At 48.1% G+C, this 21,679-nt stretch overlaps 1 protein-coding gene across 4 annotated transcripts in view; it reads left to right on the top strand.

The window, feature by feature from the left end:
* ppargc1b (peroxisome proliferator-activated receptor gamma, coactivator 1 beta) overlaps window positions 1-21,679 on the top strand; it is a 53,754-nt gene that overhangs the window by 13,104 nt on the left and 18,971 nt on the right. For 2 of the 4 annotated variants that reach the window (XM_006797651.2, XM_087847309.1), the window contains exon 2: window positions 20,352-20,537. In XM_006797651.2, the coding sequence (XP_006797714.2) occupies window positions 20,352-20,537 (186 nt within the window). Of the gene's footprint in view, window positions 1-9,248; window positions 9,342-11,275; window positions 11,530-20,351; window positions 20,538-21,679 lie in introns of those variants that run through there. The other 2 variants (XM_087847311.1, XM_087847318.1) reach the window with 2 other exon arrangements.

Genomic DNA, 21,679 nt, shown 5'->3' with positions numbered 1-21,679 from the left:
GGCGCATACACCTGCTGCTCAGACGTATGTGAGGGTGCAGAACACAAGTAAAGATTACACAGAAACAGATTTGAGCACCAGTCAACTGAGTTCTCCCAACGCCACTCAGAAAAGGAGGCTGAGCTTTTTGTTGGCGCAACTGAGCATAGAATTTGAGAGTTTGGGGTGAGAGAAGTCATTGGACATATTATGATAAAAATATTTTATTACCATTACTTTTTTGTGGGTGGCTGTAGCTCAGGACTTTGAGGAGTCCAATTAGAAGGTCGCTAGTTTGATCCCTGACTGCTCCAGTCTGAGAGATACTGGACCGTGATCCGAGTTTGAATGTTGGAAAGCACATCTGTGAGGGTCTGTGTTTGGGTCTGTGTTGGTCTGTGTGAGTCTGTGTTTGAGTCTGGCTGCAGTAACAGGGACTGTGTGGCTCTTTCTAATACTGTGTAGCGCTGTCTCAGTCTGGTCTGTGATTGGCTAATGTGTAAACTGAAAACTGAAGTAAAACGTTTCAAAACCAGCTGTCAGGACAGGTGAGGTCACGAGCTGCTTTGCTGTCGATGGCGGTCTATAAATAAAAGACGGGCACAGAGAGCCTTCAGCTGACTCCAGGCCCTCTGACATGCTCAGTGAAGTCTGCTACACCTGCGGGTGGTGCAGGGGAAGGCTGCTGTATTTATAGCTGCACTGTTTCCATGCTAAGCTCTTACATGTTTTACTGCATAGCAGCAAACGCTGCATCTACTGACAGCACGTCCTTCAGGCAAAGAGCTCACTGACCTTCATGACTGCTTCATATCAGCAGATATGGACAGCTGAGGGGTGGGGGTTACTCTGGGGAAAGGGCACCACAGCTGAAACGAGTGGGGAGAGGAGCGGGAGCATGTAAGGCCACAGGAGAGGAAAGGAAGGTTAGAAGGAGAGAGACAGAGAGAAAGAGGAACTCTGCTTTTAATTCTGTAGAGAGCAGTGAAGGTCTGCCTCAGTGCACACACACACACACAGTAGTTTTTTGTTCCTCTTCATCACTTCGGCCGCTTCCTTGGAGACAATTCACAGATTTGAAAGCGAGGGGAGATAATTAATAGTGTTTATGCGTGTGTGTTTGTGTGTGTGTGGCGACCAACTCTGCAACACTGACCGTCTCCAAGGAGACGCAGAAGGCGAGAGAAGCAGCCAATATGGCGTAGTAAACCCAAGAAGTGTCCCCCTCTCTCTCTGTGTGTGTGTGTGTGTGTGTGTGTGTACCTGTACCTGCTCATTTGTTGCCTAGCAGCTCTGTGTTTGACCCAGGTGCGTCTAATTCATCCTTCCTCCCTTCTTTGGTTCCTTCCCTGCTCACAGCTCATGTTGATGTTACCTTTGCTTTTCCAGTTTTCCTTCATTCCGCCTCTGATTATCTGCTGTTCTTCTCTTTCTTTCTTCCGTCATTCTGTTGGCACCCTTTTTACTTACCTTTCCTTCTTCCTGTCCTTGCTTCCCTCTGTCCTCGACTGTATATGGACAGAGTGAGCACGATGGTGTTACAGGCCGAGAGTGACCCCATCCTCTCATCCTTCCTCTTCCACTTCAGGGGGTGGTTTGGTTGGAGCCTTTGTGAACCGTCATTGGCAGAGAGGGGGGGCACCTGGACAGGTTGCAGGTCTGTCACAAGGTTAACACATAGAAACACGATTCACACGGACTGCCACAGCCAATTAGAAGTCTCCATTTGGCCTAACGAGCATGTGTTTGGATGCTGCGGCACATGGCTGCCCCTCCCTTAGCCTGCTTCAGCTGGATGTTTCTTCCTGTTAAAAGGGAGTTTTTCCTTTCCAATGCCGCCAATTGCCTGGTGATATGATTATTAAGACTGCTGGGTCTGGGTCTAACCCTAACCCCTACAGTATGAAGAGGCTCGAGCCTGCAAGTGCTGAATAAATACACCTAGACAGGTGAGAATAATTAGCAGAACGCAACGATCGAGGATTGTTTCCTTTATATTTGTTGTGATGTGCCGGGACAAACGGTGTGTTCCCAGCCATCTGATTTGAGGCCGTGGTTTCAGACTTTACGGATTTCCTTTGAGCTTCACCTAAAGACGATTCCTTCCTGCTCTTTATGAAGCGTTCCAGACATTTTTCCCTCTTGGATCTTTGTGTGTTTTTGGTTAAACAAAAGCACAAAAGGCTCCAGACTCACAACAGCACACATTAGCTTTGCTGCCTCCAGGTAACCGGCCTGTTTTATCCTGAGAAATGCAGCAAATTACTCATCAAACAGCCGACTTCTGCTTTAGCTGTCGCTGTGTGTGTGTGTGGGGGGGGGGGGGGAGTTGAAGGTTTGTGTTGGCGGCCGGCCAGCGGTGGGAATTACAGGTTATTTGTCAGAATAATGTTGTTGGCTGACTGCAGGAGTGTGTGAAGCCCCGTGGCTTTGGATCGTATATTTGGAGCTTTGGTAATTATGAGTGTGAGTGTGTGTGTGTGTGTTTACATGACAGTGGCAGAAAGATGGACGTGCATGATGAATGTTGTCAGCTCTGGGTTTGCAACAGATCGTCTGCCCCTGAAAGGTGAAAGGTAATCACTATTAAGCTCTGGGTGTAATCCTGTCGTACTGACGGGTAGATGCATTCTGGGATATCGGTAAAGGACAGGGCCTGCACAGAGGTGATAGCTGCAGATCGCTCCCATTAGCTCAGTTTGGTCGTATTTGTTAAATCAGATGTGGAAGCCAGGCTGAGTTTAAACCTGATCTCAGTGGGTCATATTATGAGTGCGGAAGATCTTGTGGTGTTCGTGAGGCAGACTGAGAAAGGGAACTGGAATCCTTACATCTACTGGCTTCACTGGTCTGTAACCCAAGATATAAATTACCCAGACTCTGAGGAGGTTTGAGCGCTGACACTGCAGCTGCGACGCTCTAAGAATTAGGGCTGCACAATTAATCGTTAGAAAATCGCGATCTCAATTCATACTTTTGTGTGATCTCATTTCCAAATGACAACGATTTTAAGAAAAAAGAAAAAAAGATGACGATTGTACGGCATTTTGATCGGGGACATAATCTGCATGAAAACAAGCGCTCACTCTTCCTGCTCAGCAAATGACAAGGGCGGAGCCTTATACCACGTGATACAGAAGCCAGCTGGCAGAGAAAAAACTACGGAGAGCACGTGAGCGATGACGAAGCTGTAAGGCTGAAAGTGACAGGAAAAAATCCGTCCCGGTCAGCCACCCAAATATCAATAACGGGAACCTTATACAGCGCTTCCCCATACCCGTCGAACTCCCGCAGGCACAAAGAAATTACGGAGACTATCACTTATCACCTGACCAAAGATATGGCTCCCATCAACACTGTGCAAAACGAGGGATTTAGGAAAATGATCAACACCATAGACAAACGCTACACAGTGCCGTCCCGCAACTATTTTTCAAATGTTGCACTACCTGCTCTATACACGCAGTGTCAAGCAACGGTGGAGACGGAATTACAAGCAGTACAACATTTTGCGGCCACGACAAAATGTGAGACATTTATTGTCTTTATGTTTATTTATTGTTTTTATGTTCTGTCTCAACTGTTACAAAATTTGATGTGCAGTTAATAAGTGCAATAAATATTTATATTGGAAAAAAAAATCATGAGAGAATCGAGATCTCAATTCTAAGCAAAAAAATCATGATTCTCATTTTATGCAAAATCGTGCAGCCCTACTAAGAATACAACGACACCAGTGAGGGCGCCGAACACTGTCTTAATGATGCAGCGTGATTACTCTGGATTTCCTCTCTTCTGTAGTGCGAGTTGGTCCTGATTGGTCGGTGGCACCACATTTACAACATTTAAAGTCTGAATCCACCAAACAGAGTCAGTGATATTCAGGTCCAGCTTCTGCCGGCCAATCACGCGGCTTGCTGAGAGCAGTGTTGCTGGGAAAAGTCACTGATTTGTTGGTGAGCAGATGGCTCGGCCGTCTGTCTCCAAGTTAGCAGGATACAGATGAGATGAGTCAGCTAACGCGCACACACACACACACACACACACACACACACACACACACACACACACACACACACACACACACACACACACACACACACACACACACACACACACACAAACAAACACACACTCTCTGTGGGGACTGTAGTGTCTTTTTCCTGATAGAAAATCAAAGTGTTTTTGACTGAAAGTTTAATGTTTTCTAAGTGCCGAGTCAAAACCAATCAGAGCGTGCGTGCTCGCTCACTCTGGTCTTGAAAACACACCGTTCTCAGTAGAATGTGCTGCTGCTCTGACAGCATCGTGTGTGTTACGGGGCGATGAGGATGGATCTGGAGGATGTGTGAGGAATGAAGAGCTGAATCAAACACTGAAGACAGCCAATCAGAGCAGAGACAGGCGTTCCATGTGACCTGTAGCAGTGTGGGTCAGTGATCAGACTCAAATTATTCTCTTTACAGTTCGGGTTGTTTTCCATCTTCTGGCTGAGCTGCCTCAGTAGCGACCCACAGGAAATCTTTCCTCTGTGTGAGGTCACATGACACCATGTGATGATCGGACTGCAGAACAGTGTTAGCTGCAGGCTATTAGCCATTGTTTTGCATTGCACTAGTGACCCTGAGCCGAAGCCTCCTGATCCTTCACTGCTTCAGGTGTTTCACGTAAAACAGCTCTGAGGTATTTGTGTGTATTTAATCATGATGCTGCTTGGCCATCAGCTGAAATAACACACACACACACAGCTCTGCAGTGAGAGTCTGACATGTTTACTTCCGGGACTTTGTAGCCATTGGTTGCAAGTTTATTACAACTTTACATAATTCCATAATTGGCCGAGTGTGACTGGGCTGGCTCGTCGTTGCCCTCTATGCCGTAATATGGATGCACGTAAAGAGGTGTGCAGGGAGGAAGGGGTCAGGTGAGCTTCAGTAGGGATCAGGTCACATGGTACATGGATGAGGTCACTGTCAACCTGTGTTTCTGTTTCTCCACATAGGGTTCCTGATTGGAGGAATCAGCTGGCTGATGGCTGAAGCTTTCCGTGATGCGTGCAAATATAACATGCTTATTCTATGTGCGTGAAACCTGTTGGATCATCTTTACGGTGTGAGAAGCACACTGCAGAATCAGCAGCTGTGCAGCTTAGCATGTGTCACATCTGCACTGTTTTGAAATGGTGTGTGTGTGTGTTCGGCTGGAAGGCCTTTTGTTTTGCTCAGGGCATGTCCGCTGCTGGGATCGAACCTGCGACCTTTGTGTTAGACGTGGAGTGGGCTCAGAGGCAGTGGGAGCAAGTGGAGCAGCCCCAGGCCTTTTTCTGTCTGTGTGTTTTTATTTACTGTCTAGTATGTGCCGCTCTTTGGCACAGCTGTTTCTCACTGTGCCCTTTTTAACCCCACAACACCAGCGCCCCAACACACACACACACACACACACACACACCAACAGTCCAGGATAAAGGTCAGAGTGCCCCCCCCCCCCGTCCAAGCTGCTAGAGTTACAAAACAAATTGTGGGGTGGCCTGGCGAGGAGGGGTGGAGGATACAGTGACAGCCCCAAACTTCACACACGCCCACACTTCACACAAACAGACACACACCAAGGATAAAGTGACACTGGAACATTGAGCTTTGAACCTTTTCTCCCAAGAGCTGCTCACCTCCTCCCTTTCTTCCTTCAGTTTTATGTCTGTAGGTGTCTATAGGTATGTGGGTGTCTAGGGGTGTGTGGGTGTCTATGGGGGTGCGTGGGTGTCTATGGGAGTGCGTGGGTGTCTGTGATGGAGAAGGCAGGAGGCTCTGCTGATGTTTGGAGGTCTGCCTGCGTCTCTCTCACTGCATTAGAGCTGCTCCCTAAGGAGAGGGGAGAGATGGATGACGAGCGTGGCTGCAAAAATAACTTCCATATTTAGACTCGGAGAGGAGAGATCAGGAGCGGCGTGGGTTTCAGGGCTGCTCGGAGAGCTGAGGCATCCTCAGGAAAGCTGCTGGTCCTGATCCGTCTGTAGTTTCAGGGATGTCAGTGGTATGAGAGCCTGCGAATCGGTCCTCTGTGGAACTGACGTCTGCACGTGAGCTCTGATAATTGATGCTCATGGCTGGTTTGTGACGATGCCACTTTTTCCTCTTGGATGCACTCTGACCTTTCAGCCACATGCCCCGATCCTCCTAAGAAGGTTTAAAAATCTTAGATGAAGTATTCAAATCATCGTTTTACAGCGTGTCTGTCTGCCACCTAACGTGTTTATGGGTGACCCACAGCTCTATGGGTTTTACTGTGTTCACGGTGAAACTCGGGGGTCGCTGGGTGATTAAGCTTTCTTTAATGTGAGCGGATCGTTGGGTCTCAGGAGCAGGTGCGTCAACACATATTAGACACAAACCTGCGTCATTAGTCAGCGTCTGGAACGCGTTGAGAGTGGTAAAGGTGACTAGTGGCCGCGGTCTTGGAAAGAAGCTGATTGATTATTTGTTGTTGATCGATGGGATGTATTTGGCTCGTGGCCAGCTGTTAGTCTCTGTTTGTGTCAGAGTGAAATGTACAGAAAGGTACTCCATCATATCTTAATTCTGCCGTCGCATTGTGATTCAGCCTGGGTAAAAAGGTCCCATTGTTGCATTCAGGTGCTTTCAGGAAAACAGGAAAAAAGATTCATCAGCTGTTTTCTCCATGTTCCCATCTCCTCCGCCTCAGTTGCCCTTCTCGCACCATTAAGGAGTCGTGACTCTGTGGATGCAGGGAGGCATCGACTGAGAGGGAGGGGCAGGGGTGTGTCGTGACGCTCGGCTTCACCTTTCTGCTCTGCTACAGTGAGACAAGGTGGAGGCAATGGAGGAGTGGGGATCTGTGGGTGGTTGAGGAGAAGTGAAAGAGCACAGAAACAGAGTGAGGGGAAAGGATGATGGAAAGAGAGAGGATGCGCACACACACATACACGCACACACACAAACAGAAGGAGGAATTTAAAAGCTTGAATTTGCTTCGACCCCTTGATGAGCTGGCTGCACTCACACTTGTGTGTGTGTGTGTGTGTGTGTGTGTGTGTGTGTGTGTGAGATTGAAGGGGAGGCAGAGGTATTGTCTGTATGATCAGTGCTTGTGTGCGATGATGTTTCTGATGCTCCTGAAGCTTTCACTGCTGTCTGTCCTCCTGCAGATCACACACTCAAACACACACAATTCCTACGAGTCTCAGAACGACCTTGAGAAAGCAGCCGTGTGTGTGTGCATGTGTGTGTGCGTATGTGAGAGATGTCCAGCAGTGATAAGATTTTTCTATTAGTTACACACGACACGTTCCATTAGAAGAGAAGTGAGAGTGCCCTGCAGACGAACTCTGGATCACTGATGAGTGTGTGTGTGTGCGTGCGTGCTCAGTAGGTGTTGTTAACTGACCAAGAACTGATGCAGCTCCACACTGTAACCTGCAGCCTGCAGAAACACACACACACACACACACAGATTTGTTTATGTTTGTACGAGTGCAAACAGGATGTGATTAGGCGTGTAATTAGCTTTGAGTGTTCACCGTTTCATGAGGTTTACACGTCTGAGCTGTGCTACAGACACACACAACAGACACACACGACAGACACACACTACACACTACAGACGGGTGCAGGTTGAATTTGGTTCTGGAAGTTTCCAGGATCTGTTTTGGACTCGGATGCATGTGCTGTTGCCGCTCCTGTTATTGACCGTGCCAGGAAGTGAAGGCTGATCGATTGGCTGTTGTGATTGATTGACAAGCAGATAAAGAAGTCCAGAGTGCGTGGATGTCACGGTAGCAGAGGGCAGCAGGGCCTGCAAGCCTCCAGCTCGTTACTTCACCATATCCGCCCTCAGCCCGCTCCGTGAGCTCGCCACCTTCCTGTCTGTGGTGTTTTAGGGTCAGGGAAGTGATGCCTTACACCTCTGTGAGTTTGAGTCCACCTGTAGGGGCTTTGTGTGCAATCAGGTGGTTCCACACGCTGAGCCATTATCTAATTTGACTCTTGATGATTGATTAAAGCCCACCGCTGCCGCTGCCGCTGCTGCGACTCGCCATATCACATTGCGAGGCGAAAGGATCGTATTTCCTCCCGGCGTCCTTGCTCTGTTCGTCTGACATGTTCCTGAGCCTCAGCGGTTCTTTAGTCATAATAAGCTGAAGGCATGTGCTCTGCTGCGGCGTGCTGCAGTTTTGCTGACGGCATAGTTATGAAGCAGGAAGGACGGCAGTGAGGTTGAGGAGGTGCAGACTCTGTTTGGTCCGGAGGCTGAAAATGAGATCTTTAAGTTTAGATTTGAAATAAGTTTGTGAACAAGTTTGACCAGTCGGGGTTAACATATAGTTGGCCTCGATTAATGAAATCTGATTGGCTGACGGGTCAAAGAGGCGTGACCGTGAGTTTAAAAGAAAGTGAAGTAATCTGATTGGCTGACCTGTCACAGTTGAATTAAGGTCAGGGGAAACTGCTGCAGTTTCAGAATGAGCAGGTGTGGCGCCATGCAGGCGTCTCAGATTTGGTGAAAACGGTCAAACGTGAGGCGAGGCTCCTGCTGCGCTCCTGCTGCGCTCCTGCTTCTGTCTTGGAGAACCTGCCGCCGTCCTTTGGATGGTTTAGGCTGTCTGAGTCTTCCTCATTTAATCCCAGATCGACTCAATGATGTCAGGGCACTGTGGCGACCTCACCATCTGCTGCAGGACTCCTTCCTGTCACTGATGGTCAGGAAACCTCTGACCATCAGATTCCCACAGAATCCACCTGTTGGCGATGAAGCCTTCATCCTTCTTTGTTAGTTTCATCCTCCTTTACACACACACACACGCACTCATTATCCCCTGCCCTGCTGACCTGCCCTCGCTGATGAGGTTCTCTCTGATTTTCTCAATCCTGTTAAGAGATTACAAACTGTGTCTGACTGAAAATATAGATTAACAGGGTGGAGGTGGGTGGAGCTGGGGGGGCTGTGATAAATGTGGATTACTGGAGGGTGGTTGGTTGCACATTAGTGGGATCAGTGAGAGCGATGTGAGGTTGAAGTTCACAGGAATAATTTGAGGCAGTAATAAAATTCAGAACGTGTCACAGGATGAGAAGGAGGAGCAGAAAGGCATGATGGGTACTCCTGCTCCTTTAACAAGCACCTCAGTGCAAAAACAAGCATGTGGACTGCATGAAGTAAGAGGAGGAGGAGGGGTGGAGGCAATGCTGTAGGAGCACAGGGAGGTGGATGAGCTTGGGTCGGGTGTGTACGTATGGCTGGGATCAGCTCCGCTAATGGCTAGCACAGCTTTGAGGAGCCTGTCAGATCCTCTGATCCCTGAAGACCTCACAGACATGATGGAAGCAGGTGCAGGTACAGCTTCACAGGTGAGAGGTTAAATAATGAGCTGTAGGAAACCAGGTGAGAGCAGACTGGGGCGGGCTCAGAAACAGGGCAGGTAAAATATACAGCTGCTGCTGTGTATATTGCACAGTAAAAGCCTGAGGTATAAGATTAAATAAAGTAATTTGATCTGGAAAACTGAATTTCAGTTTTCACCTTGAAAACTGGAATTCAGAATTTTAGCGATGAGCGATGTAGTGATGTCAGCAGAGGTGTGACATCAGAATGTGGATGGTCGGCAGTGTTCTGCCGGCGAGGGTTTCCTGTGATGAGATAAAAACAAGAAGAACAATCCCAGATTCAAGAATAACAGGATGGAGTATTAATATGTGTCAGACCTGGGACACGCACATCCACACAGGTCCCATCAGAGGCACCTGACAGACCTTTACCTCAGTTTTAACTCTAAACAGTAAGTCGGGCCACAGAAGAGTGTTCATCGATCAGCCTGCGTGTGTTTGAAGCCGACCTTCGTGCAGCAGTGCCATGGAGCCTTCGCTGCCTCTAAGAGAGGAGGCGAGTTGGGCTGATGGATGGAGAGCGGCTGAAGGGCGAGCTGCAGCGCTCTGGAATGAGATACTGGGATGGCCGGACACCTGAGACTGGAAGTGCGTAGACACTGAGGGATAAAGCGTGCTCAGTGGCACTTCAATCAGCACAGGTCTCTGAAAGGGAAACTGTGGAGGATACAGAGGACACTCGGTCTAAGCTTAACTTCATGTTTCTTTAATTTATCACGATGAGGCCTTCCTCTCCATGTTTAGCTGTGCCGGCGGTCTGTTGGAGCGTCTCTGTGTGTTCAACTGGAAGTGGAGCCAGTTCAGTTCAGTGTGGCCGACTCTCCTCTTTCATCACCGCGGGTGTTCCTCATTCTCTTTCTCTCTGCTCTGTTCTCGCTTTTGAGGCGCCGCCTGAATGAACTGAGCTGGCTCGGCCTCCATGCTATCTCAGCTGCCACCAACACTCTTATACCTGAGCTTTAAATCGGCCCTCCCCCTCAGATCACATTACCCAGCAGCCCTGCAGAGCCAACTCAGCGGCTCTGCCTCCATCCGCCAGCCGCTCGCCTTTGTTTTCCTCGCTCCATCACCGTTCTGCACCTCGCTGTCACTCCACACTGTCTGAATGTTCACACTTTGGGTCCAGATGTTCTCTACTGTTGCAGGGCTTTGATTTTCTGTTTATGGGTGTAATTAAAAAACACCTGCCCCCCCCCACCCCACCCCCACCCCCCTGTCTCAGACTTGTACCCATCAGCCCCAAGTATAGTCGGATTTAGCCTTTACTGCTAATCTGAAGTCTTACTGGATCTGCCTACATCCCAGGAAGCCCAGTCAATAAGTCCAGCGACTCCCAGGCTGTCTCTCACAGATGGCTCTTCAGCTCAGGTGGATATAATTTACCTGAGGGCAGGACGGGACAACAGGAAGACTGTTAGCACAGCTCCGGCCTGTCGAGTCTGGTAAAGACTGGTCGGCTTAACGTGCGTATTTCCATCCTGGCATCATTAGCCTCTTATACTCAGGCTAGATTTAGCCCACGCCTCTGCTGCTCTTCCTGCCTGAGAGGTGGAGGAGTCGTGAAGGCGGGGTGGGGTGTGGGGGGTGGATGAAGCCAGATTAGGTTTCAGAGTGACAGAGGTTGGCTGGAGGTGAGATCAGTGTAACGGATCTGCCAGCAGGAAGAGAGAGAGACAGGTAGACGGGCCGGATTCCACGACGCACGTAACCCAAAGAAACCCGGACTCTGTTTGTTAACCCTTGCGAGTCCGAGCCACGACGGACGGATGAACCCGAACCCTGCATACGGACAATGTTTGTCGCATTGTCAAGCTGGACAGGAAGTCTCTGACATGCGGCTCATTCAGCGAGCAGAAGAGACGCTCACAGAAATATTCCCATAAAAACCAAAAACAGAAGTTTTGTTTCTCAACATTGAAACTGAAATGAATCAAAATGTTCTGATTGGCTGACTCGTGCCTGGGCTTCTGGTTTTAGACTTAAAGAGGGGGATGAAATGAGGATTTGGAACGAAGGGGAGGAAAAGAAGAAAGAAACAGAATCTAGAAGCGTACTTTTGGCTATGTCAAAACAGAACAGCCTGAGGTCGAGCACTTCCCCACGTCGTGCCCTTGACCACAATGTGTCTGGTCCTCACTTCATCTCTGTAGTAGTAGGCAGTAACGAGGGAGGGCGGAGCTTCACAGACGGACCAGAGACATAAAAGTATGACAGTTTCATGAACGCTGAGTGGAACTGAGTGTAATTCGTCAGAGCGGATTCAGGAGTTTGTGGTGCCGAGCCTGCACGAACAATCTTAGAGCCAAAGCTAACAGATAGTTAGACGTGAGGTGGTGAGATGCTCACTCAGCTCAGCAGGAGGCTGTTATCAGTAGTGGTGCAACGGATCACGGTTGATCCGTAATCTGAATCGATCCCACTCCACGGTTCGGCACGCACGTGATCCGAAGATTCGAAAAAGAAGAAAAAAAAGTATGTGTATGGTGGTCAGTCCGTCAAGCGGCAGTTATGGCCAGCGCTAGCGGTCCAAGTGGAGGAGCAGAGGACTTTGCGGCATTTAAGCAGCCCTTTGCTGTCCAATCCGACCAGACTAAAGCTATTACAAAAGCTACTGGGGTGTTTAGCTGCAGACGTGAGGCCGTACTCCGTTGTGCAAAACAAGGGGTTAAACTATGATGAACGTGCTTGAGCCACGCTATGATATCCCGTTGCGTGTCCACTTCCGTGACAAGATCGTTCCAAGCATGTATAAGCAGGAAAAGTTTAAAGTTACGGCTGAACTGTCCCAGGCATCTTCTGTTGCCCTAACTACAAATGGGTGGACCTCCTGGGCAACGGAAAGCCACGTGACCGTGACCGCTCATTACATCACAGCGGAGTGGTAGATACAAAGCCCTGTACTGCCCTATAGATTAGATTAGATTAGGTGAAACTTTATTAATCCCATGGGTTCCTCTGGGAAATCCAGTTTCCAGTAGCACAGCACCAACAGAAGTTGCAGAATGTGAGCAGAAATATACCACATATACACATATATAAATACAGAGTATACAAAAGGGATAAATAGAATAAATAGGAATAAGAATACAAGGGAACGGCACATTTCAAGTATTGTGAATTTATTACACCGTTGGATGTTAAGAAAAACTATTGCACAGGGAAAAGGCACTACAGCTTACTTGTCCCCCTGTTTCCCCTCCCTCTCCCATCCAGCGAGGAGTTAAACAGTTTGATAGCGTGTGGGACACGTAGAAAAACATATTTAGTATACACATCCAGTAATGCACATACTATTATATATTGTACATATATTTATTAGTCTCAGATTTAACCATTCTTATATTTTGCTTGTTTTACGTTATTGTATTTTTGCATAACTCTGCTGCTTGTGAAGCTCGCACACAAGAATTTCACTCACATGTACTGTACCAGTGTACCTGCACATGTGATGTGACAATAAAAGTGATTTGGATTTGGACAAAGGAGTTTTTAAGTCTGCTCGTCCTTGACTTTGGGAGAAGCAACCTCTCACTGAACAGACTCCTCTGGTTGTTTATGGCCGTGTGCAGAGGATGCCCAGTATTGTCCATAAAGTCCATATTGCACCTTAATTTATTTTTATACAAGTGCGTGGAATGAGTCTTGAGTTGAATGTTTTTTAATAGGAAAAAAAATACTTAAATAAGTAAATGGCAAGGCAAATTTTTGTCTTTTTTTTTCTTTTTTGCTGATCTGAAAATTGATCCGATCCGTGACTTAAAACCGTGATCCGATCCGAACCATGAGATATTTGATCCATTGCACCACTAGTTATCAGTGTTCCTGACAGTTTCCTACAGCTGGGTTAGAACTCCAGTAACTCTGCAGCTGGATTAGATCATTAAACTGAGATTAATCACCTCACAGGTGAAAGATGCCTAACCTGTGACGTCTTTGGGCAGAGCTCTCACACAGATCATCCACCAGAGTTTAGGTCTGATCACACTGAAGGTCATGACCTTTGGTGCAGGCTGACACACAGACATAGTCTCGGCCAGCCGTGGCTCTTTATGACATCTCATCACCACCCAGAAATGAAAATCATGTTGAGGGACTGTTTCCCCCTGCTGGAGGAGGTCCAAGGTTCCTACTGGGAGATTTAAGAACGGACACCTGTGTGAAGCCGGAGGAGAGGGTGGGGCTGTTCTCAGATCTGTGATCACACATTGTTTCAGTCCTGCTTTAAATATACAACATAAAAATGGCACCTCAGCAGGACAAGTCATTATACCCTGCTACACACACACACACACACACACACCCTGAAGCAGCAGCAGTGATGGGAACAGCCAGTACTTCACAGCACTCTGGTTTAGCAGCATCTCACTTCCTCCTTCACTTGGCCTCAGTTGTACTCATCACTATACACACACACACAGACACACACTCCTGTGTGTCTGGCAGCAGCTCCTCGAGTCAGCAGCACTCTGTGGAAGAACTGGTCATGAGACCAGGATAAGAGCTAAACATAGTAACAAACACACTATGACAGGACACACACATATACACCTATTACAAGTGTGTGTGGTTTACACACACACACACACACTGTAATAGCACATTTACGTTGTGTAAAGTTTCTTCTTTCTTCTTTCAGACAGAAAAGAGTAAGTCCAGAATCCAGACTCTGTTCCAGCTCTGAGCTGTTTGTCTTTGTAAGGAAACAGAGATCTGGGGGCGGGGCTTTCTCTTGTGCACAGACACATCTATGACACCTGTCCCATCAGTGCCTTGGAAATTCTGATGGACAAATGTCCCGTGGCTCTATCTGAATGAGTGTGAAGAGCTCGGTGTGGTAGAGCAGGTCGTTTCCCTCCTGCTGCTGATGCTGAGCTCAGGCTCCACCAACCTGCTGTTAGCGAAGGGCAGCCAATCAACAAGGATGAACTAAAGTTCTGCACGGAGGCTCGGTATCAAAGAAAGGAGGATTATTTTGAGCTGTGAGTCATGCAGAGCTGCTCTGGGAGTCCCCATGCAGCAGAATGGATGGATCAGAGATCTCAGCAGCCAAGCTATGTTACAGCAGCCTGACAGAACCATGTTTGCATGTTTGTGGCATCATCTGCATGTTATTGGTCAATCAGCAGATTAAAGTTGAGTTTACACGGTGAGCTGTCGCAGGAGGAGGCGAGGGAAAAACACTGTGGTGCTCAGTCAAGCTTCTCGGGACAAATGGACTAAACGCTCAGCCTTGGCATATACCCCTGTGAGCTTTCACTGTCTCACTTTGTGCCTCAATAATCAAACGGCAGGTAATTGGCTCTTTGTGGGGGGAGGAAGGAGGGGCACTTTTTTGTCTGCTGTGATTAAGCTCATCCTTTCTGTACCGGCTGCATGGAAGTTGAAATCCTTCCACCGCTCGCAGGTGTGTCGCAGTGAGCCTTCAAACAGACCCTGTGACTGCGATCTGCTGCAGGGATCACTGCGTCAGCTTGTGTTCTCCTGCTGTGTGTGAGCTTTGCGTGGTTCTGTGGGCCGTCAGATTCCTGCACCAGGCACTTCCTGTCAAAGTGACTTACAACAAAGTGGGCGTTAAAGGCCTTATCTCCTCCATGTCAGTTCTTTGTGCGGAGCTGGGATGTGATTACACCTTCTCCATCCACCGCCTCTCATCACTATTTTTCAGCTCTATGGGAGCGTCCGTCACCTCACCTTCACGTCTGTGCCACGCCTCCTTTTCCTCATTACAGCGTCTGTCAAAGACGAGCTTGGGTCATTTCAAGTCCCGATAAAATATGTCCATAATCGCACTAAAGCCATGGGGAGCAGACTAATCGTGGATTCACTGCTCAGAGGATCAGGAGTTTGGGTAAGGTGTCGATCGAAGCATCGATTACTTCCGTTTGTGTTCCGGGATTATTTCAGTGATTCTGCAGTGAGTGCTGTTGCAACATCAGCTGTTTGGTAATCTCAGCTGATCTGGAGCTGCAGGCCCTGAGGGCAGCCCGGTCTCTGAAACTCGCTAACCTGGAAACACCACCCAGTGTTCCGCTCTCAGCCTCCTGTGGTGTGCAGTCCAGAGAGCCTGACCTTGTATGGTGTTGGTTGTGTGTGTGTGTGTTTGAGGGAAGTTGGGACAGCTCTCACATGACCGGACTTGTGACTGACCTTGCGCAACATTACAACAGGCCTGCGTCCAGCTGCCAGGACAGCAGCCGAGCTTTGATTCCTGCGTGTGGATCAATAAAGTTACACGTTATTATCAACGCCGTAATTTTTGGCACAAAGTTTGGAGGGGGTGTGATGCATGTACAAAAACATAACAGCCTTATTTCACTCAAGTTATGAATCACCAGAGAAGCTAATGTTTGTCCCAGTTGTGTGTGATTGGCTTGTGTCCTTTCTGGACCCGTCTGCAGATAGTTGTGTGTTCTTTGAGATTTTTCTTGCTTCATATTTTTCTTAAAGAGTTTCTTAAAGCGTTCACCTTTGAAGGGTGACCTCAGCTAACGAGATGATTTCAGCTTGTGTAACTCTGAGTCCAGTGGAAAGACGCGACGCTCGCGCTCAGCCAACCCAGAGATAAGCTTTGAGGAATCTGAGTGTTTAAAGATAGAAACGAAGGATGCTGGAGCTCCACCGCAGAGTCTCGCTGGCCTTTCCACATCCACTCTCTCCTTCTAGCCCAGATAGCTCTCCCACGTGCAGGCGTGCTATAAATAACCCAGGTTTAATGCGCGATTGTCCCGGCGGACTCTTCGTGCTCGTAGCGTCTCGCTGCTTTCGCTCAGGCACACATTAACCACAATTGGGTCCCACCACACCTCCAACCCCCAAAACAGCAGAATTACACAGTGAGGGCCTTTGGAAGGAGCTGATAGTGAGCAGATCTCAGAGGTCAGGCTCATTCATTTGCACATTACCTCTGCTGTTCCAGCACGAGGCGGAGGCTCAGCGCAGAGCCTTCGTCTCTGCCTGTCAGTAACTTCAAAGGTGTGAGTATTCTGCATTAATTTCGTGCCTTTTTGTTTAATCTGCCCGTTCGAGCAGTAACGGCTTCAGAGACACTCTGAGTGATGCTGACGGGCTGTGGTTTCAGGGAGGAATAAACCCGCCTCTGCTGCCGTTTGCTTTCAGAGAGGGGATGACGGAGCGCCGAGCTGTCACTCAGCAAAACCTCTCATTTAAAGTCATCTCAGGCTCCTTGGCACGAGTCAGGACCTGCTTTGTGCAAAAGTGGGCACGTATGTGCTGCTCTCACCTTCTGGTCGCTTCCACTTCTCCCTCAACTGATGCTTGATGACTGCAAAAATTTGAGCCCTGACTTCGATCGGCAGGAGTCAAAGCTCCGCCTCCTCGCGCTCACCTGAACTCGACCCAATACGGGGTCAGCGTGTCAGAGCTGGTGTCCATTCGCAGCAGTTGGAAACACGAGCAAACATCTGCTCTCAATCACACGCAGGTCATCAGTAAATCACTGCATCAATGCCTTAAATGGGCGTCTGGAGGTTCTGAGAGCCTTCCTGTAAATGCTCTGACGCAGTTTGACTTTTGGACCTGCAGTGAATCCCCTCACCTCATTGGATGCTGCACACGTGTTTATGTTTGGTTTGTATTCTTGCAGAGACGGTTAACACAATCCTTCCTGGAAACAGGAGCAGAATTGCTCTTCGCTGAGCTGCTTCCTCCTCCCGGCGTCTGATTCATGTCGAGAAGCTTTCAGGGTCTTTGTCGCTATTCAGAGTCAGTGCAGCACTACAAGCACGCCGCAGCCTCGTATCGCCTAGCGCTGCTGCAGCTTCACGTGTGCACTGATGTTCTGGGACATGTTCTACATACGTAGGATGTCCCCATGTGTGTGCCTGTGCATGCGTGTCATGTTCAGGGATGGTTTTATTGATTGATGGCTGTGTTGGAGGGAAGGGAGGATGATGGAGGGAGGAGTGGTAACATTCAATCAGACTGTCCTCTGATGGACGAGGGTAAAAAGAGTATACGAGGAAACTGTAAGTGGAGAAAAGGGCAGAGTGGCCAAGGAGGGAAGGGAATGAAGAAAGGATGGGGATGAGTCAGAGCCACGTGAGGAGGATGTGAGCTGCATGCTGAGGGAGGTTCACATTCAGTGAGGTGAAACACACCTGCATCAGCAGCGGGGGGAGGGTCTTACCGAGGGCGTCCTCTCCTCTGTCACTCCCCCTTTCCTCCTCCTCCTCCTCCTCCTGCTCAGTGAAGTCATGACCGCTCTCCCCCCCTTTCCCTTCGCTGCCGTTATTCTGACCTACATCTTCCTTCCTGTGTCCTTCTTCTTCTCTCCTTCAGCGCGTCTTCTGTTTCCGGCTCCGTTCATCAGCTTGTCCACCGCACAGGTTCCTATGCTCTCTGCTGATTGGCTCTTTGATCATGTCTCATGAGTCGTTTATGAAACCGTAAGCGCTATCAGCTGATCTTATCTCTTCCATGACCCAAATAAACACGCTGAATAAACACTAATAAACCGAGACGCACAGCGAGGCGGTGAGGTGAGGTCGGAGATCACTGAAGGTGTGTGTGTGTGTGTGATGTAATTATGCTTTGATTTAAAAGTGGGATAAAACACGCAGTCCAAAAACAGCCTGTCGATCGAACAGCTGATTGGGAGAAATATACGAATACTGTTAATTGCTTTTATGAAAAATGTGTTCATTCATGGTGATCGTGAAGTAGAAGACGGCTCAGAGCTGCTTTGTTGTAGCTGATGGTGGTCTGTCAGCTGGACAAGTTGCCAATGTGGACAGTGTTATGTGTTACAAACAGAAGGATGCTCCTGCACAGTTCCAGAGATTCCCAGAGCCGATCTGAATGGCTCAGCGTTGGGTCTGACGTAGAAGTGGGCTATATATACTTGATGTATTGCGAGTTTTTCCACATACGGTGGTTAAAATATCTTCTAGAAGAAGTTGCCGTGGAAATATAAATATATAAATATTTCTGAAACATGCCGTAAAACTGTTGGTGCAGTGCCACGAATTTATTCCAGCAGCTGAAAAGTTGTCCTCTGCAAAACAAAGACTGTTTTAAACTGTGCATGTGAACATCTCCATGTTATAAGCACAAAAGAGAACCTTTGTAAGTAATTTTGTCTCATTAATTCTTGTTTGTGATCATTTGTTTGTCGAGTGTTGACCACAGAGACAGACGTACTGTCACTGGTGAAAAAGCCTCTGTGTGCAGATGATGCTTCAAATAAAACATTTAAATTGAACGAGTGCAATTTTAGGCCATATGTGGTTAAATATAACATTAGAACATGTAACATAGTCTGACAGTGGGTCCAAGGATTTCACCCTAATACCTAATGACAGGATACGCCTCCTCAGAGATGGTGGGTCTCTGAACTTGGAATAAAAAGTGTTCCTTTCATTGTGTGAGCAGAGAGCACTGCTCGTGTTGAACGTGTTAATTTGGTTAATTTCATCATCACATCAGTGGTCTCGGCTATGCTAGCTGAAACCTGATAGAAACGTGACAGTTGCTGCTGGGACAGAGTGTTCCGCACGCTCAGACACAAACGGGAGAGGACGAGTCGGCTACAAACTGAGCTGCTTTGTGTTTGAGGAAAGCTGATCTGTTTGAATCAGTTAAAGACGTTTAACTGGTCGACCCAGTGTGTGTGTTGTCGTTTCCTCATCATTCATAAAACAGGACATTGATTCTGTGTCTTGTCTTCATGCAGACGTTAAGGAAGGAATGTTTCCTCCTCCCCTGAGAGACCACGCAGTCATTTCCCATCACGGCGAGTCACACACACACACTTCCTGCTCTTCGCAGTGACGTGGCTCAGTGTGTGTGAGAGGCTCAGCCTGCTGTGACTGTGAGCCACATGGTAAAGAATTTAGAGATGTGATCTCGAGGGTAAAACACAAACTGAGCACAGTTTCTCTTTCCACATGTTCCTGAGAGCATTTCAGGAATTCTTGAGCGGGATCTGAAATCGTCTTGTATGGGCAACGGACATTTTCAGGGAGTGAGTTTTTCAGAGTGGGGCTAGCCATCGCTGAGGTTTTAGAAAAGTGTTTGGCAGTTCCTGACTTTATGAAGGATGAAGGCTCTGGTTCCTTCAGGCAGAGGCTTCGTGTAGGTGTCGAGGTAATGGGAAATGATTCTTGAGGTCTTGTTACCTCAGAGGTTGTGAGGGGTCAGAGGGTGCCTGCTGAGGTTCTTTATGTCCATGAGTTCATGTGGAGGTTCCTGTGATTTGATGTGATCGTAGGAGATCCTCGTTGTTGATTACTGCCTGGAAATAATCTCCATTCCTCTGCTGTGTGTCTAAGCCTAGGCCTCCTTTTTTTTCTCTTTCGGTGTTTGCAGTGAGTGACGCGCAGAGCTCGTACAACTTTGAGATATTTGTCACTAAAGAACATCAGAAAACAAAGTTGTATCAACCATCCGCCTCCTCGGTCAGAGTACACTTGCAGCTCAGTAAAACCAGCACTCACCACATGTGTCACTGTGACCACAGTGAGACGTGCATTAATAGATGAAGACCGTCCACACTGGCCGACTGTACATGTGACAGACAGTCTGTGCGATCCTGGTGTTGAACCTCCTCTAATGTGGAAGCCTTATTACATCTAATGAGCAGCTGTTGATGAGAGCTCCTTGTGATGCTGACAGCGAACAGTGATTTACAGTGCAGAGTTTTATCCAAAGTGCCTCTCACTTTGAGAAAGGGCGGCTTGATTGGAACTGAAGCTCTGACAGTACAACCACACAGAAACATTCAGACTCATCGGAGTCGTGGAAGGAGAACCATCTCCACGTTTGTGTTTCAGAGAGCACAGATAGCATCATCCACTGCTTAAGGCAAAGCAGAACAAAAACACACTTTTACCCAGCTGTGATCCTTGTGACTTGTGCTATTTTTTTGTATCCCGAAAGAACCCAGGCTCCTGGGAATGCTGCTTTGATCTCGATGTTTAACTAACGTGACCTCTCCTTCTCTTTTTCCGTCCTCAGTATGGGGAGGAGGAGGTGTGTTCGGACCGTCTGGACACCGACTTCCCGGACATTGACCTCTCCCAGCTGGACACCAGCGACTTTGACAGCGTCAACTGCCTCAGCGAGCTGCAGTGGTGCAACGATCAGTCGGCCAACGCGTCGCCGGCCTCCATTCACTACAGCACAGCAGACGAGCTGTTCGAGGTGAGGTTTCTGTCCTGAAGCCGGCGCCTCTTCTCTAAAATACGTCTCCTTTTTCGGTGTCTTTCTTTCTCATACCTATGCTTGTTATCTTTCTATTCTTGGAAGAGCTGGTGGCCAGAGGGAAATGAATCCTCGTCCGTTGTTTAGTTGGTGTTGTGTGAAGGACTTCCCAAATCCAAATGCTCCCTGCTGACTCCTTTAGCTGCACAGTGTACAAAATATGTGCTCTGATATTATTTTAGTGAACTGAGGCGAGCACGAGGTGTCAGGCCGGAATCAGCTGGCAAACATGTCCACGCGCTGCAGGCTTGTCTCAGCACTTCACACCAAACAGAGGCTGAATCTGGGCTTTTTGTTTTGGCAACTTCTTGTTTTTTCAGACCTTTTGACCAAAGCTGTTGTTTTATGAATTAATTCAGCTGTTAATTGAATCTCACACGTGCCTTTCGTGGAATTGGGTCTCAGAAGCATGTTGTTAGAGAGCCAAAGTTTCCTATGCTGAAGTGGGTGTAAAACCCAAAGCCCTGTCTTGATCCTTGTGCTTAGATGTGGACATGCAGCATGTCTCTGTGGGCCCAGCCAAGAAAGTAGTTCCCAGTTATGCTGCGTGTAACACGATGATGCAAGCAGCACATCTGCTGGGCCGCTGAAAACCCGAGGCTCCGGTGTCCGGTGCCCTTCCGGGATGAATTCAAGGAATACCCTTCTAATCTTTCTTTATCTGCGAGCCGGCCCTGGATCATTGATCGTCCATAGGTTTGCAGTCCCTGCAAAGTCTTGCAGTCCCATTATGTAGGCTAAATTGAGAGCACCTCGAGAATAAAAAGACAATAAAGGAGAGATAAAGTAGCATTTAGGTCCACATCATCTGCTGTGTAATGCAAGTCTGCTGATGGAAATTGCTTTGATGCTGCAATGTGCCACAGAGAGTATTGGTTAAATGAAGACAGGCAAAGCATTATGGGAATTCAGGTAAATAAACACCCACAGCCCCTGTCTGCACTCCGGGCGCCTCAGTTTTATTCTTACTTCGATCCACATTAGCTGACGCCTGAGCGACTCTTTGACTTCCTGCTGCTGACACGAAACTAAACTTCACAAGATCACAGACGCACAACACAGACAGTTACAGGTGCAATCAT

Source organism: Neolamprologus brichardi, chromosome 2 (genome assembly GCF_056152115.1).
Source record: "Neolamprologus brichardi isolate AB-2024 chromosome 2, ASM5615211v1, whole genome shotgun sequence".
Lineage (NCBI taxonomy): Eukaryota > Metazoa > Chordata > Actinopteri > Cichliformes > Cichlidae > Neolamprologus > Neolamprologus brichardi.
Note: the sequence above shows the minus strand (reverse complement) of the source record. Positions and strands in the feature narration are given on the sequence as shown.